At 36.0% G+C, this 18139-nt stretch overlaps 1 protein-coding gene across 2 annotated transcripts in view; it reads right to left on the reverse strand.

Moving 5' to 3' along the window:
* RIT2 (Ras like without CAAX 2) overlaps positions 1–18139 on the reverse strand; it is a 194345-nt gene that overhangs the window by 129169 nt on the left and 47037 nt on the right. The window contains exon 2 of one of the 2 annotated variants that reach the window (XM_009570254.2): positions 11666–11722. The exons of the other annotated variant lie outside the window; for it this stretch is intronic. Within the exon in view, the coding sequence (XP_009568549.1) occupies positions 11666–11722 (57 nt within the window). The remainder of the gene's footprint in view (positions 1–11665; positions 11723–18139) is intronic. 2 annotated transcript variants of the gene reach the window in all.

Raw genomic sequence — 18139 nt, forward strand, 5'->3', positions numbered from 1 at the left:
ACTTCAGTTTATTAGATTGATCAGTTACAGACTTCGTGAACCAAGGAAGGAAGATTGTTGGACATAAATAAATAATAAATATAATAATAAAAAAATCAGCTGCTGAAATGGAGGTCTTTGGCCTGTATGAGGTTGATATATAAAAAAATGAATAGCCTCTTTTGTGTAGAATAGACAAAATAATTTTAACAATGATTTTTATTCTTGGCTGATTTTTTGTAGATTCTGAATATGTTGTGTATCATTATAAAACAATACTCATAAAAATGTTTAATTATTATTGTTATTAACTCTAATATTAAAAATATAGCACAGAAATGTGTTTATATTATCAGAATTATGAGTAAAGCCTTTGTTTTCCTTCCTAAGTTTCAGTGTGGTTGATTAGTGATAAGCATAGCAGCCACAAGGCCATATTTCCATACAGTTTTTGGTTATTTTCTTCTCTTTATATTTAGCATATACACAATTAAAATCAGAGGTTTATAGGAGGATTAGAAAAAATGATATACTGTGGTTTGGTCCTCCATTGACACTTTATTCAGTGCAGCAGAGATGGCCAAGGCAGGTATGTATCTTACTTGTAAAGAAATTTTTTTTTTGAGGATAGAATAAAAAAACTGTGAACCATTTACAGTTAAGAGGTATTGGTGGTTTTCTGCACATGAACATGCAGCATAGGTCTTTCATGGCAACACAAAGGAGCAACACTTTTCTCTCCTGTTGCAGCCATCATAGACAGAGATTCATATTTCTGCACAGGTAATTATCCCTATTGGATTTGAGAACAGAGATCAGTTTAAGAAGGAATTTTGGCTCACAGGCTGTTGCCTGGCCGTAGCTCTGCATGAGCTGGTTGACTCAGTCTTCACCTCTTGCCTGTCCCAGAAATAAAAGGATCTCTTCTTTTTTTCTTTTTTTTTGTGCCCACTTATACTCCCATTTCCCCATAAGTGGTTTTACATCATCACTTTTGCCACTTTTTCACCTTAGTGATTTATTTTAACTAGAGTAATTTGGTAGAAAATTCTACTGGTTTGAGGTGGTTTAATTTTCTTCTGGACTACTATTGAACCAGCCTGTAAAATTGTTCAATGAATGCCAGAGAGCAAATAAGACAGGGAGGAGAGCGGAGACATAGTATGGGACTGCCTCCTTTTCCACACAACTGAGTTGTTAGATTTGGCTCATCCCATCTCACAAAATTACAATCTATTGTAGAGCCTCCAAAGTTTGTTCCTAGCAGGTGACAGTTCATGCATCACTGCTTGTTTATGATTTAGGGTAAAGAAATTAGATAGCTCTACACTGAGTCTTGTCTATGTGTTATTTCCTTCCCTGATACCTCACCATGAGCTGCAGAGACTCATAACTGTAGTTGTTGTCTGGTATTACTCTGGAAAAAATTAATCTGCCAGCAAAGCTGCTGCATTACTTTTTTTCCAGGGGCATGAGTGATGGACACAAACAGACAGCTGCATTTCCAAGACTGAACGGTAAGCCTAAATTTTCATCAAGGTGTTCTGATTAACCTTCAGCCTTTGAGCAGGTGTGCAGTAGAATGATAGAGAGAAGATGATGACTGTAGGAACAGCTTTCTGGGCCACCTACTCTCTGGAAAGACATAGACTGCATTTTCCTGTCTGCTACTGTTTATATCAGGGACATTAGCAAAGGAAAATTACTAGACTAAGCACTGTTTCCTGAATGTGTGAAAATGCTAAGTGACAGTAGCTGTCACCTAGTGTAAACAGCCCTCAAGTAATTGCATGATGAGTTATGTTTGTAAGAAAATATGAATATGACAAAGCAGTAGCAGACATTAAATGTACTTCCAGGATTTTAGATGTTATTTATCTTGAGTATGGACAGGTTGCTCTGGTTATTTCTTACACAAAGACTGCAAATCGTTTAGGGCTGACTAATCGGCTTATCAGAGCGAAATCCCAAGAATGAAAGTTTAACAGCAGAGCTGTGGATCACCTATTTGGGTAACACAGCATCTTTAGAATTGGAACAGACTGTTTCACAAACAAGGAAAATACTCAAGTTCTAAACAGAGGAAGGTGTAAAGAATCTTCTTAGGTTGAGAATACATCTAAGATAAAGGATATAGCTCAGACTGAAATGTTAAGCCATGATACAACCATAATTAATGTGTTCTTTAGAGGGAAACTACCAACTTTACAATAATTCTTCCAAGGGGGAATGGAACTTCTTCTTTTCAATCATATTGGTTATTTTCATAGAGAGAAAAATCTGCTATGATTTTCCAGTTTCCATCCTCCATGACTTCAAATGATATCTATTTGCCATTATGGCAGAATATAATAACAATAGTAAGAAGGAGGTATTTTGTTGCCTCATTGAAATCTAAACTAACTGAGCAGCTTAGGTATATTCTTGCATTCTTAATGTTAATCCTTCCTATTTATTCATGGGTGGTTTTTAATTTTGTGGTTGGAGTACCTGTGATGCCAGACATGCCAATGATCTTCTTTCTGTTGCCACCCTCATACAGATTCCGCATGGCAAGTCCCACTTGCATTTTCTTCTCTTCACAGCAGGACATCTACCTAGGTACTCTGAAAGATATCATGATATGTGGAGACCCTTGTTCTGACAAGCTTCCAGGGAATACACTGCGATTTGTGTTCAGGCTTCTACATTTAGACAGCTGTAAAATAGGTGTCTACAGAGAAGGTAGGTGTTTAAAATCCCCTAAAGCTTAATGGAAGTGTAGACTATGTCCAGTTGCCCACACGTGACACTTGCTAACTCATATGGTCTCAGGAATCTTGTCTGGCTTTCCTGTCTTGGGCTGGACTGGCTCTGGTACCCCATAAGTCCTGTCTGACACTTGCAAGGGGCCATAAGATGATGACACAAAACCTGTGGGAGATCCACAGCATTCTGGATCAGGAATCTGAACCTGAGTAGGATGCTGTAAGACATAGAATCATAGAATAGTTAGGGTTGAAAGAGACCTTAAAGATCATCTAGTTCCACCCCCTGCCATGGGCAGGGACATCCCACTAAATCAGACTGCCCAACGCCCATCCAACCTGGCTTTGAACACCTCCAGGGATGGGGAAGCCACAACTTCCCTGGACAACCTGTTGTAGTGTCTCACCACTCTCATGGTGAAGAAATTCCTCCTCATGTCTAATCTAAATCTCAAATGGCTCTTGAAGCCTGTGATAAGGAAATGAGCAAAGACCTAAGTCTGCATTCCGAAATCCTTCTGAATCCCAGAAAAGTGGAACCTAGATACACAGCTCATGTGTAGGCATTTTATTTTCGTTGTCTGGATGTCTTGTTCCCAGCACAGTAGGCATAATCTCTGTTTGTTCTCTTTCATGTACCTAAGTCAAAACGCGTTGTACTGAAGGCATTAACCTCCTAATCTGACATATGATGCAGATGAGACCAACAAATAGAAAATTAAAAGAAATAATAAAACACAGGTTTAAGGTTGTGGTTCAAACACATGCACCTTTACTCTTACATATTTTCCATTTCTCATTTTGAATGATGATGAATATGGAATACAAATATAAGCAATGCAGCTGTGTCTACACAGTAAGTCTGAATATCCTTGGAGACAGCATTTGAAGACAAATTGTACTAGTTCCCGATAATTTCACACAAGTTGTTTATCCAGTCTTAGGCAGGGCTAAAAAGTGTATAAAGAATGATGAATGAAAATCAATGGTGACTATTTGGCTATCGATCATATTAATTTTTTGAAAATCAATTTCAGAGATCAAATCCAGTTGTGGCTTGGTCAGTCCAATCCAAATCCTTTATTTAGGAGAATTGAAAATGAATTCAGGGATCATACATACCTTAAATAATAGTTAAGATGATCTAGAAAAATTTTGTGCCTGAAAAACGAATTTGAATTGTACTTTTGTGGCAAGAGTCCCTCTCCTGGTGTAGTAGATGTGCTCCGTTTTATATTCTGTCATTGTGTAATTACTAGTGACTTCGTATTTCCCTTGCTTTAACCTTTTCATTAATGTGCCTTGAAAATAGATATAATATTCTTTACCAAATGGACATTTTTTTGGTACACATTATAGAAGCTTAGAATATTTTCAGTCACATTTTACCTTTTTTCTAAAATTCACCCACACATTTCAACCATCTTATTAAAGATGAGTTTAAATGTGTTTCATTTGAAGCATTGGTGAATGCATTACTTCTCTAGGAAACCTCATGGAAATTCATGCGCTCAATGCTAAAGTGCCTCCATTCCACACCCATTTCAATTAAAGTATGACATTGACACAGCCTTAATGCCCTCAACTGCTCATTTGACACAGTCTCATGCAGTGATATCTCACCAAAACAGGAAGCCACTTTCATGTTTCGTTTGCATTATGTATTCATTTTAAGATTAGTCACATGGCTAATGAGCATCTTGGAGGCTCTCCAGTTTTCTACACTGTGTCATCCTTCCTTTTCTGCCACTCTACTTGCATTAACTCTCTGTGATATTGCCAAAGACTGTACAGAATGTAAATTGCTCTTATCCATTTGTTCCAGAAAATGATCACATCCACTGCTATTTGGAAATTGTTCCCGTTGTTGACTGCAATTAAAATGTGTACTGAAATAATTTTATTTTCATGAAGTGCTAACCTCTGAAACTTTGCCCACGTACAGTCTAATGCTAAAAAGAATTTTGGTCTTCCTCTCCCTATTTTCTTCCAAAAATAATATGTTTCTCTCTCAAAATTTTGAACAGCAAGGTTATAGCAAGTTTAAAATGCAGTCATTATTCCTATTTTATCTTGAAATGGTAATAAAATCTAAATGTCAACATTTAAATTGCAACTTCAGGTAGCATTTAACTTTTTAATCAAAGTATGTATTTTAAACAAATACTGACACATCTATTTGTGCATTGATATGTATGCATATTTATTTTTATCTGTACTTAATGTCTGCAGTCTATTTTTTTCAAGAACTTATCAGTTCAAAACTGATTTAGTTTTTCAAAACTAAAAAAACAGCTAAAATAAAAAAGTTACATATATTAGAAGGGACGATTTCTTGTCCTTACTTATAATACTGTATGCCTGATCCGCACTGTACAGAGGACTTCTCTGGATAAATTCCTGTTAACACAAAAATTCACCACATACTTCCAAAATAAAAACCAAACCCAAACACAATCCAAACAAAAAAACAGCCAAGCAGAAATTGCAACCAAGTAATCAAAAAATATCCCAGCACCAAACTAACCAGAAGTCTCAAAAAAAAAAAAAATATATATCCTTAAAAGTTTAAAAATATCTCAGACTTAAAAAATGTTGGACTAGCTATAAGAACATCTGGTAAATTCTTCAGGAGTGTAAGTAGTATTCTAAATAATAAATACAGAAGGGAAAACATATAAAAAGTGTAAATATATTTGCATAGGTCTTTTAGGATCAATATTAACATATCTGAGAAGTGTACATATTTGACACTCTATAATATAGAGTGTATATAATATAATATAATACAGCAGCTGAAATATCCTCCTAACAAAAATTCTGCATCATCTCACAGTAGCAGCAGCTTTCTATGATAACAAGATTCCCTACAATATTTTTAAAAAAGCCAGTGAATAAAAGTAAAAAAAAAATATTTGTAAGTATAAATGAGGACTATATTTGAATTATGTATTTCTACTGCATTGCTAGAGATATGTCATTGTAGAGAATTCTAACTTTATCTTTAGTAACATAACCTTGAACCACAATGAAAAGGAATGATAGGGAAAACTCATATTTCTAGGAACTGTCACAAAAAAGGAAAAAATAATATCTCTGTATTTCTAAAGCTACATGATTATTACCACACAATGTTTGAGATAAATTCCTGTATTTTTAGAGGGAAGCAGAAGTGGGAAGGGGAAGGATATTTGGCATTATACTAAAGTGAAAGAACTCCTCTGTATTCTGTTGTCAGTAACAGTAAGACATTTTCACCATAGCCTCATGTTGAGCTAGACAATAGAGAAATATATTCTCATATTTAGAGACCATTTAAAGCCCATTGTCTTTCCAGTTTACAAATAAAGTACAAAATAGAAATAAAACAAGAAGATATAGAATCTAAAGATTTTCAGAAGTCAGTTGCCCGTGGATAAGTTTCTACAGAGTAAATAATAGGTCAGAACATGAAATCTGCTCTTGGTACAAAAAGAATTAAACTTCAGAACATTTCTTTGTATTGAAAAGATTTGGTCTTTTATGAAATAAAATATGGAAACCCCGTTGGCAGCCATTTATTTTTAAGCAAAAGCAAAAACTATTGTAGATCCCTTGTTTTGTTTTTTTTTTTTTATGTGCTCTTAACTGATAATACAAGAAGAGATCCTTTGTATGTACTGAAAGCAGTTTGCTTCTGCTTTTCAGCCAAGATATTAACAACATTATATCAGTCCTACACTCATGTGATTTGAGAATGATTTATTACCGCCTGTCTTCTGTACCTAGATGCAAATATATTTCACAAGAATCTACAGGAATGGAAGACTGCTGCAATTATTATTCTACTTCCATGTAGAATAAGGTGGAGAATGAAAAATTAAAATGGATAATGTTCCTATAACATTCAATAGGCACAGGAGTCGTTGAAGTCTTACCTGTAAAACTGAAAGTTACAGAATTCTGTGACTTAAAAGATAGTGATGATACTTACAAAGGGTCCTTCATATTACAGACCTCTCCGGTTTCTATTAGGGTAGCTCTTCCAAAAAGGCCCACCAAATACAAGGAAGTACAGTATCAATTGCAGCAACACTACCTGCTTAAATCATGGCTAAATTTGTGCAGTGAAGTACTGCAGTCACTATTGCCACAATTTCAAACCATAGAAAGCAGGAAGAACAGAGTTGCTAACACACGTAAGCTATGAAATAAATGTAGTTATTTATTGGATCTATTAGATCTTTTTATCCATATAAAATCAAAGAAACAATAGACCACATTTTAAATTTCGACCGAAGAAAAGTAGAATCAACAGGAGGGTTAACATTGTAAATCTGCGGGCTAGATTGAAACATATCCTAGAAGTTTTTCTATTAATTCCAGAAGGTATCATCCTCTTAATGACACTTGTGGAAACTGTTGTTCCTTTAAATGCCCAAAGACAAAGAAAAAAATAGAATTCACAGGTAGGCAGAATATGTTAATTCCAAAGAAGTACACTGAAATCTGAGGTCATCATATCTGGAGAAGTTCAGGACAGTTCATGAGTTCCATAACCAGGAAACAAATTGCTGAGGAATGAAAATAGCCTAAAATGTATGACAAAAAAGAAAGGCAATGTATTGATATACAGAGAGATCGATGATCTCAGACACAGCTGAAAAGTTATGCTCAATTTTATGCTTTAGCAGTCTGATGGAGTGAAGGTACATTTCATACGTGGCCTGTTTTTTAATTTTCTCATCATCTGCTTCTAGGTTATTATGAGAAACAAAACTCTGATTAGACAGATCAGTGGTCTGCCCCAATACGATAACTGTCCCTTAACCTTCAAGGAATAAGCTCTTTTCTATCAACCCCTGGAATAAGCATAGTCAGATTGCCTAATATTTTTTAAATGAACAGAATATATGCCTACCAGTGGATGAACAAAAAGCCATGAGATGAGTTCTGTGATTTGACACCAGGGATTCAAAAGTAGCAAAAGCAATCACAACAGTACAAACTTTTTCAGCATACTGAGATTTTTCAACGTATTTGTTATTACAGGTCACATAACAAGTGATTACTTCTATGCGGTGTTTGGGTTTATGACCATTTTGAGGGTTCATACCACAGATACCTAAAAGGAAACATATAAAATTAGCCCAAGACACTATCCTGCTTAGTTTATATTTCACAGCATGAATAGAAATAACCGTTTCTCAGGATGTCCTTGTCTGAGAGACAGAAGTGCTGAACAGATAAAACTGGGTTGTACTTCCAGTTCTGCCTCTAGCTGGCTCTGTGTATTTGAATTCAATATTCCATGTTGTTGTAGTTTGAGATAAATGGGAGTCAGTTTTGTGACTAACTCAGTGGCTGTAAGTAACTTCATTTTTTAACTTCATTTTTCTGAAAGCTAACTGCGTGTTTTTGAGACAGCGCTCTTCTTTAAAAGTGATAACACGGGGCACTGCTATGCAAAAAGGCCAATGTTTAGGTTTAACCAAGGCCATCTTTGAGTTGGTGAAAAGGGGCTGCACCTGTGAGGAGGGAAAAATAGGGCTTTAGGGAAAAGGTGACCTTAAACTGACCAACAGAGAATTGTATCCCCTATACGTCGTACTCTGTATAAACTTGAGAGATCCTGAAGGTCTTTTTCTCCTCTGTGATGGTGGACCTCGTCTGTCTCTATGTTCCTGATCCCAGGTCCCCGTGTTTCCTGAATCCAGTTCCTGAGTCCAGATCCCTCCTAGCCATGGATCCATTCCCTTGTGTCTGCTCTGGAGCTTTTGTGGTGACACACGGTTATCGAGGGATGGGAGAGTGATCTCATATATTTGTATAAATGTTATTAGTTTTGAAATTATTATTATTATTATTATTTGTACATTAAAGCTGTTGTTTTAATTTCCAACCCACAAGTCCTTTTCCTCTAATTCCCTTCCTCCCTTTCCCTGCAGGATCAGAGGGGGAGGGATTTTGAGGGCTGAACTGCATGCTTTTAGCTGCCAAGATTTAACTGGGTGGGGCTAAACCATGACACATCCCTATTCTCTGTTTCCCTCTCCCTTGTCCTATTTAGAGTATTGTTTTTTGCCATGTAGAAGCTATCTGTTATTCAAGTAGATCTTCATCTTGATTAGGTCCTCTAGGTATTCTTGCAGTACATACTCATAATGCATTAGAAGATTTCCTTCTCTTTATGATTATCTATTATTCATATTTTGGTAGTGTCTAGAGACCAATAAGTTTAGATTATGACGAGATACAATATATGGATTTATACAGATGGTAGATGCATACTCAATAATAATGATGGGTGTATGTACATAACTTAATAGTGTCAGTAACTACTAATGCTTCTCTTTTCCAATTAAATCTAATGACTACTTTGTTTCCTGAGTGAAACAAAATTTGCAACAATTCATAGAATCAGAGTCATAAAAAGGTTTGAGTTGGAAGTGATCTTAAAGATTATCTAGTTCCACACACAACCGGCCACGGGCAAGGACACCTTCCACTGGACCAGAGTGCTCAAAGCCTCGTCCAGGCTGGCCTCGAACACCTTCAGGGATGAGGTTTCCATTATTTCTCTGAGCAACTTGTTCCAGTGCCTCACTACACCCACAGAAAAAAAAAAAAAATCTTCCTAATATCTTATCTTAATGTCCCCTCTTTCAGTTTACAACCATCATCCCTCATCTCATGATAAAAAATCCATCAACATCTTTCCTGTAGGCACCCTTTAAGTACGGGAAGGCTGCTGTAAGATCTCCTCAGAGCCTTCTTTACAGTTGACATATTTGATTTTGTACTATTTCTAATAATTATAAAATTACTAGTAACATGAAGAATTTATACATCATTTTTTTTCACCTTTAGAATGCCACAGTTTACTTGGAGCTAATACCCAGGAAATGTAGAATATTATAGAAACAAAAATTTAAAAGAAATACTACCTTTAGCTGCTGTACTTAGCAATGCAATAATTTTACAGAGGTTAAACCTAAGTTGGGAATATTTAAAAATTTCAAAGTCAACAAAAAAATTGTTTTGATGGTTGGGGTTGAAAAATCTTTATTTTTTTTCCCTCAATCAGTTTCTGTAAATGTTAATATTTTTTCTGCCTCCCACTTATCAAGGCAAGATTCTGCAATCTCCTTGTTATAACTCAGTATTACACATGGACAATCCCTACAAATACAAGAATGTTTTAGAAAAACTGATTAAAACAATGACTCTTAAATGAATAAACATTCAATTCTGTTGATTTCTACCTCAGTGTCACATTTTTTATCACATTCATTTGTATTAATAATTGTAGTAATGCCCAAAAGATGCTTTAACTGCAAGAAGATAAGTCTTTTTACAACCATACTTGGTGTCATAGAGTTACAGAATGAATGAGGTTTTCAGGGGATCTTCTGGGGATCTTCTGGTCCAAGTCCTTGCTCAAGTAGGGCCACCTATAGGAAGCTTCCCAGTACTATGTCTGTACTGGTTTGAATATTTTCAAGGACGAAGACTCCACAATCTCTCTGGGCAACTTGTGCCAATGCTCTCTTGCACTGGGAAGCCTAGAACCGAACACTGTAATTCAAGTGGGGCCTCAACAGTACTGAGTAGGGAGAGTACTCCCTCAACCTTCTGCCAGCATTCTTAATGCAGCCTAGGATACCATGAGTCTTCTTTACCATGTGTCCTGCTGGCTCGTGCTCGACTTGAAGTCCACCAGGTACCTGGCAGGATGTGCATAGGTGATAGCCAATACAACAATAAGAATCCATGGATGGTCAAGGCATTAAGTTACTTGGGTTTACACCCTGTAAATATCTTCCAGATCACAGAATCACAGAATGACAGAATCACCAGGTTGGAAAGGACCCACTGGATCATCGAGTCCAACCATTCCTAACAATCCCTAAACCATGTCCCTCAGCACTTCATCCACCCGTTCCTTAAACACCTCCAGGGAAGGCGACTTGACCCCCTCCCTGGGCAGCCTCTGCCAGTGCCCAATGACTCTTTCTGTGAAGAATTTTTTTCTGATATCCAACCTGAACCTCCCCTGGTGGAGCTTCAGGCCATTCCCCCTTGTCCTGTCCCCTGTCCCTTGGGAGAAGAGCCCAGCTCCCTCCTCTCCATACCCTCCTTTCAGGTAGTTGTAGAGAGTAATAAGGTCTCCCCTCAGCCTCCTCTTCTCCAGGCTAAACAACCCCAGCTCTCCCAGCCGCTCCTCATAAGACTTGTTCTCCAGCCCCCTCACCAGCTTTGTTGCTCTTCTCTGGACACGCTCCAGAGCCTCAACATCCTTCTTGTGGTGAGGGGCCCAGAACTGAACACAGTATTCGAGATGCGGTCTCACCAGTGCCGAGTACAGAGGGAGAATCACCTCCCTGGACCTGCTGGTGACCCCATTTCTGATCCAAGCCAAGATGCCATTGACCTTCTTGGCCACCTGGGCACACTGCTGGCTCATGTTCAGTCGGCTGTCAACCAACACCCCCAGGTCCTTCTCCTCCGTGCAGCTTTCCAGCCACTCTTCCCCCAATCTGTAGCACTGCATAGGGTTGCTGTGCCCCAAATGCAGGATCCGGCATTTGGCCTTGTTACACCTCATGCCATTGGTCTCGGCCCAGCGGTCCAGCCTGTTCAGATCCCTTTGCATCTGTATACATCTTTTCAATAGTTCTAACATGACATAACTTTTTCCAAAGGCTTTTTGAATTAATTGTTTTAGAAATAGAAATTTGCCTCAGATTTCTCTTCTTCATGGAGAAATCATTCAAGGAAGAAGTAACTATGGCATTACTATGACATAATTTAATTGACATTGCAAAATCAGAGTCTGACCTAAAGTTTACCTACGGTGCGTCTATCTAAGTGCGCTTTAGGAGCAGGTTTTTTCTGTATGGAATCTCAAATAAGAAGAGAGATTGAAAGGGATGAAGAAGAAGATAACTTCTACTCACCTATAGTTGGGTCATGATAGTCAGGGAACCGATGGCTTATAAACTGCATTGTCATTGCTGGAGAGAACAAAGACAGAGGGAAGAAAACAGAATGATAATACTGAATTTAAATGACTACAGGGAAAAGAATAAACAGTCCAAGTACCAGCTTAGAAAATGAGTCAAAAACCTATGCTATGTCTACAGCTGGAAGAATGAATTGCCATTACAGTAATAATTAAGGACAGGTAATGGAAAAAAACATGAAATAAACTTTGTTTGTTTTAATTTCATCTGGTTTAAATGGCATTTTATCAATTGCTGTATTAAAATGCCACCATTTTTTAATACTTGGTAGATACTGCTAGCATGATATTATCTACAGATAAAAGAAAACATGAAATGTTATTTACAAGTTTGATTCATAAAAGTTTTCATAATGTTACAAAATGCTACTATCTCCGGTACCTGACTTGATTTCTGGTGCATTTTAAGACTATCTAGTTTATTAAACTTTTTGCAGCAGACAAACTCTTCTGTTAACCACCTAGACCTCAGTTTCTGAACAGAATATTTTATGGTTGAATATTTCTTGCTTTCAGAAATTTTATGAAAGATATACAAGTCTTCAGGAATATTGCTTTCCATTATTTGAAAGAGGTGGCACTTGAAGTGAAATTCCAACTTATGTAGAAAGCCAGAAGCACACATATTCTCTTCAACCATTAGTTTCCTACATGCTTTCTAAAGATTTTGGACTTTCAATAACCATCAAAGTCGGCTTGGAAATTCAGTGGTCACAATAATGATATTAGTCATCAGCATATCATGGGAAATTATGTTATCTTTGTTGTTTTTCCTAAGGAGCTTGAATCGTGGTTCATTTGAAAAATAAATTTATCTACCTAACACTGAGACCTGTGACAAAAAGACCTTCAGAAGTAAAATAGGTGAATTATAATTGAAAAAAATGGGAAAAATAAAATAGGACCTAATGGGTCTTCTTTAAATATTGCTTGATTTTTAAGCCAACTTAATTATTTCAAGTGTTCATGGCTTTTTTAATACTTCCATTAAAGTTCTTTTATAGCTGTTATGTGGAGTTCTGTTGAAAAAATGTACCCCACCTGAAAGATAAGTATCAGTCACAACACATTAAATTAAACATGAAATTCTATGTCTTTTCTTGAATACCTCAGCTACTTTCATAACAGCACAGGTTATGAAAAAGAAATAAAACACTTGAAAAATTCTATATATGAACACACCTATTTTTAAAACAGTATTGTTTTAGTTTAATGTTTGTCCTTCTGTTTTCAAGAATCAAGGGATTAAGGAGATAGTTTTATAAATGATACAGACAAGGAGTATTAAACATTTATTACCATGTTAATAAATTATTGCATCTTTAGTATAGACAAATATAAATGTTAAGAAGCAGCATTATAAATTCATAGTAACTCAAAGAGGGTAACTCTTTGTGTTAGAAAAGCACATGGAGTTTATACAAATTATAGGGGAATAAATCTCTGCGCAGTGACACTTATTTTTTCTATATTATCTGTTGTTAGATGCATTACTTTTAAGAACCGTATGTATTTGGACACTCATTTCTAGGACACTAGGTTTTTTTTAATCATGACATTTTTAGGCACCTCTATCTGATAATTGTTAGTTTATGATGCATAATACGAGCTGCTTAGTTTGCTCTGAGAAGCAGAGGCAGTTTAGCAGAGATGTTCATCATATGGGTTTTGCCTATGGCTCATGCCCATGGTTGATGCCTGAACATTTTGAGCTTTCTGAGGGCCTGTATCAGGAATGAATACAATTTGTTTCACTTCCTGCTCTTTTTTCTTGCTAACTACTCTATCTGATATCTTTCTCTTTCCTTTTGGAGATATGTGACAAAATCTGCATCATAAAACCTATTGTTACAACTGAAACAGAAATCCTAAGAAGATACACAGAACTCATAGTAAATGTTTGTTCTCTCTCCTGAGATGGGCCCCAATCAATACATCATTTATATCCTCATTAAATCCACAGGAACTGAGAGGACTGAAATAGTTTGGAAGCATCCTACCAATATCCTACTGTAACATGGAAAAGATTAGCCACTAAGATGTTTAAAATTTATGTCTTCCAGACCACAGTCTGTGGGTGAATATGCATCATCAAAACTTTCACAAGAACTGAGGCTACACACCATGGTTTAGATGCAGATCTGAGGAGGAACTCGTGTCTGGTAATGTCAAGTACAACTGTACTTGACTTGCGTATGTGTGATCCCAATCTCAGTCCAGAGCTCTGCATGAGCTGATTTGTCTATATATAAAACTACTCTGGAGAGACACAGAATTTGAAAGAGGTGTTCACAGAGACAATCTTCATACCTAAACGAAAACATCTTATAGTCAGCTAACACAACGGGGATAAAAACTTCATTTTCCAAGTATTTTCCCTCACAACTGCTTTCAAGACAGACCCATGACAGGGGGTCTACCCAGTCATAAGGGTAAGCAACCTCTTTGATCTCTTTATTGGTTTTCGTCTCTTGCATGGGAATCAGCATCTTCTCCCTGAAGCACGTTGCTTGGTTTTGTTTTCTCAGACAGAAGGAATTTAACTACATTCCCTGATCACTGAGTTAGAATGGAAAATAAGGAATCAGGTCTACAAGAAGTGGAATTACAGTCTGCAAGTTCTTTATAAGAATTAATATTTTCTTTTAAACCCTAATGAATATGAACAGCATTTTCAGAGCACACATAACAAGCCACTTCCCCTAAGGGAAAGAAACAAGTAGCTTTTCGCTTCAAACACCAAATCCTTTACTCCATGAAGGTGGAGAACTAGGAATTCTCAAAACATCAGATCTGATATACAACAACTGCGTCCAAATTTAGCAGACAAGAATGAGTTATGAAGGATGCTCAGAAGTTGGTGAAATATGTCCCAGAGCAAAAGAAGGCTCAGTCACCACTGGCATGAAACCACACAACTCAGCTGGAGCCTCACAAATGCCGCCTGCTTATAACCTGCTCTGTCTGATTTGCCCAGCAGAACAGCTGCCTCAGCTGGAATGCACTACCCTCTTCACTGATATTAAAGTCAGCTCCAAAGCCATTTTCCAGAGCAAATTAATTTTGAAAACTAATAAAAAAATGATACGGGTGTTCCATGCTGGTTTACAAAAATAGTCTTCTTAGTTCCTCCTTTCTTCCTTATCCATTATCCTTCTTTCCATATAAATTAACACACCTAAAAAATCCAAACCATCATCAGATATTGTTGTGATCATTTTCCTTTTGAAATCCAAATAACACTGCTCCAAATTTTTACAGATCTATAAATTAGGGACTTTTAACTCTAATTTATGCTATCCTACAAAACACTGTATCAAAATGTGACTTTAAAGCAGGATATTAAAACAGAATAAATGGATAAGACCAGTATTTGAATAAATACATATACATGTAAAAGCAGAGTCAGTTAAAAAAATGTACCAAAAAAGTCACCTTTTAATCCATAGCAGATACTTGAAACATTTTGAATTGCAAGTTGCCCGAAAATTTTTAATGAATATTTTATAACACTGTGAAGATCATTCCATTTAAATGGGTCATGTACATCACATGGCAACTACTATAAGTAAAAGGATCGTTTTTTCAGATTAATAGTATCTTCTTTATATCCATCTGTGGCTAAGCAAGGGCAGATTGTTTCGGTTGAATAAATCTAAGCCTAATATGCATAAGTAACTATCTAACTTTTGAGCTCTCTTGTGTTTTCAAATTAAGAAAGTTGTTCCGATCCTGAATTTCATTATTTGTTTATTCCAATTACACTTATCCAGTGTTAATTAACTATCTAGAATGGTACATATGGTATCTATGCTGGCACTGAAATACGTATGTTTTCAAGGAATGAATAACTTAGTCCTGTCTGCTACTTTAAAATCTACTTACTTTTTTTCATAGTAATAATTTATTTACCTTCCAGCAGGAAGAGTCATGCTTAGAAAAAGGCTGAGATTACACATTTATTTTAAAGCACACTTTTGATCAGTGCAGCAATATTAAATATAATGTAAAGAAGGTATCTGGCTTTAAAAATGTGTATGTTTGTGGGGCCCATAGGCCAAAAGAAAAAATTCAACACCTAGGCAGTTGTGAGAGCAGGTAGAGTAGAATCCCACTCTTCTCCTAATTTCTTCTAAGTTTCACTTGTATGGACAACCTTGAAAGTTTTATACTTGTTTTTCAAAGCAGAAGAGTGTGTCGTGAGCTTATACAGTATTCCTAATTGTAATAGAATCCCTGATGTAAATATCTCATCCTGAGCTTCCTATTCCTCTTTTCACCCAAAAACTTCATAATCATACTCTTTTGGCTGCTATGTATGATCATGTATTAATCTGTTTCCAAAGAATCTTTGCATTCATCACAAAACCCTATGCTTTCAATAGTCTCATGAATGATCAGAGTAGTTACAATTTAGAGTTATGTGACTCACTATTGATTCACTTTAGATTAATTTTTAGATCACTATTCTAGCAGGTCTTGTGTTTGTATAGACACCGAAGTGTTGAAGATGCCAGCATAGAAAAAGGGCCTTAAAATAACCAAATATTGTAAAGGCAGTAGACTTATAGATTAGTTCATGATATTCAAGTGAATAGAAGAAAGGATAAAGGTATTACAAGCACAGAGAAGGTGGCAAACAAGCTACAGAGTCTAAAAACTGGGCAAAAGATCATATCAACAAAGTATGCACCACAGAAAGAGACTGTCACAGAAATGAAAAAGAAACAAATAAAAGTTTGAAAAACACATGATTGCTTCTATAGATTTGTAAAAATAAGTAACTTTCTAAAAACATGGCCATGACATGTAAAACATACCTGATCTTATTCTTTTAACAAGGTGTTTTTACATAACTAAACATGTAGAAATATTGCAATATCAAAGTTAGACTGTTTCAGAAACAAGTATTTTCTTACTAGGCTTTTATACCAAAATAGTGGAGAGTTGAAAATATTCTGGTATTTATGATGGTTTCAAACACACAAGAAACTACCTATCATCTTCTAAAATGTGTGAACTTTTCCAGTGTTTATGTCTGAAAATGGGTACATCGACTTCTGTTTCATTGGCTTGGACATGTGCCAAACTTCCTTATAACTAACGCTTTTGGAGATCATTCCTGAATTTTTAGATTGACTTGTCAAGTAAAAAGTCATTTGCAATCATTCTCCTGCCAGTTGGATATCATCAAATAGACTTTGTAATAACAGTGTGCAAACATATACATGATAAACAACAGTTGAAGACAGCAGGTTTTTTTTTTCTGAAATCTTATCCACTCTCTGACTTGCACTAACACTTAAAAATAAGACCGAATCGATGAAGATACCAATAATGCTAGAATATTAGGAGAAGAGATAATAGAAAAAGTTAGAAAAACTCTAAATACAGTCTAGGGAAGATTCCATGTATGTTCAGTTTCTGCAAGTTTAGTGAATCAAGGTAAAAGAAACCCATGAAATAAAAAAGCTCTTAAAGCTAAAGGGAAATTTTACATGTGAAACAAATGGCAGACAGGGAACAAATTCAGGCTACAAGTTAGAAAATATTTATAGCCAAAAAAATGACAGATTTTCTGAAACAGAATTCATACATAAATGGAAGAGGCAATAAACCTCTTTCATTTTAAGTTGCTTCGTAAGTGAAATAATTGCCTGGAATCAATGACACAGGAGGTTCTTTTGGAGAATTTTCCCTTGTATTCTCAATTTCAAGTGCAGAAATTGTTAACTTGTCATATGATATTTTAGTATAGAGAGCATCTTTAATCAGGTCTTCAACTAATACCAGTGTTGGAAATGACTTCTTGCTTTCCTAATATATTAAGTGTCTCTGATCTCAAGCATTTTGAGAAGAGCCTCTTGTTTTCCAGGGAAAAATTTTCATATGGAAAACATTGCTCTGTAGTAAATAGGGATAATATAAATGACTTTAGATTTATGATATACTTGTACAGAGAAAAAAAAAACAAAAACAAAAAACGAAAGAATCTGAAAGGACTTCATATACAATTGATACAGTCGAAGACCATCTGCCCATCTGCAGCCTTTGCAGCCTTGGACATCTTCAACAAAATATTTTGCTTTTGAGATATTACACTGTTATCTTTTTTCCTACCCTTCGTATGATATCTTATGAAATAACAGACATCTCTATCAGATGACAGCTTTCCAGTACACAAAGGACTTTGTGATTTCAGTACACAGTATATTTCCTCTGTTTTATTTGTATTTATTTTTTCTATTCAAGCCGCTTTTAGACCATAGTATGTTTTGGAATAAGTAACTGGCAGAAGCCACCTGAACCAAAACAAAAGGAATCAGAATGATGAAATAATGTTGTTACAACCAAATGTTTCATATCAGCGTGAAACAAAGATGCCAAACAACAGCTGCCATGTCAAAGG

The sequence above is a fragment of the Cuculus canorus genome, chromosome Z (assembly GCF_017976375.1).
Source record: "Cuculus canorus isolate bCucCan1 chromosome Z, bCucCan1.pri, whole genome shotgun sequence".
Lineage (NCBI taxonomy): Eukaryota > Metazoa > Chordata > Aves > Cuculiformes > Cuculidae > Cuculus > Cuculus canorus.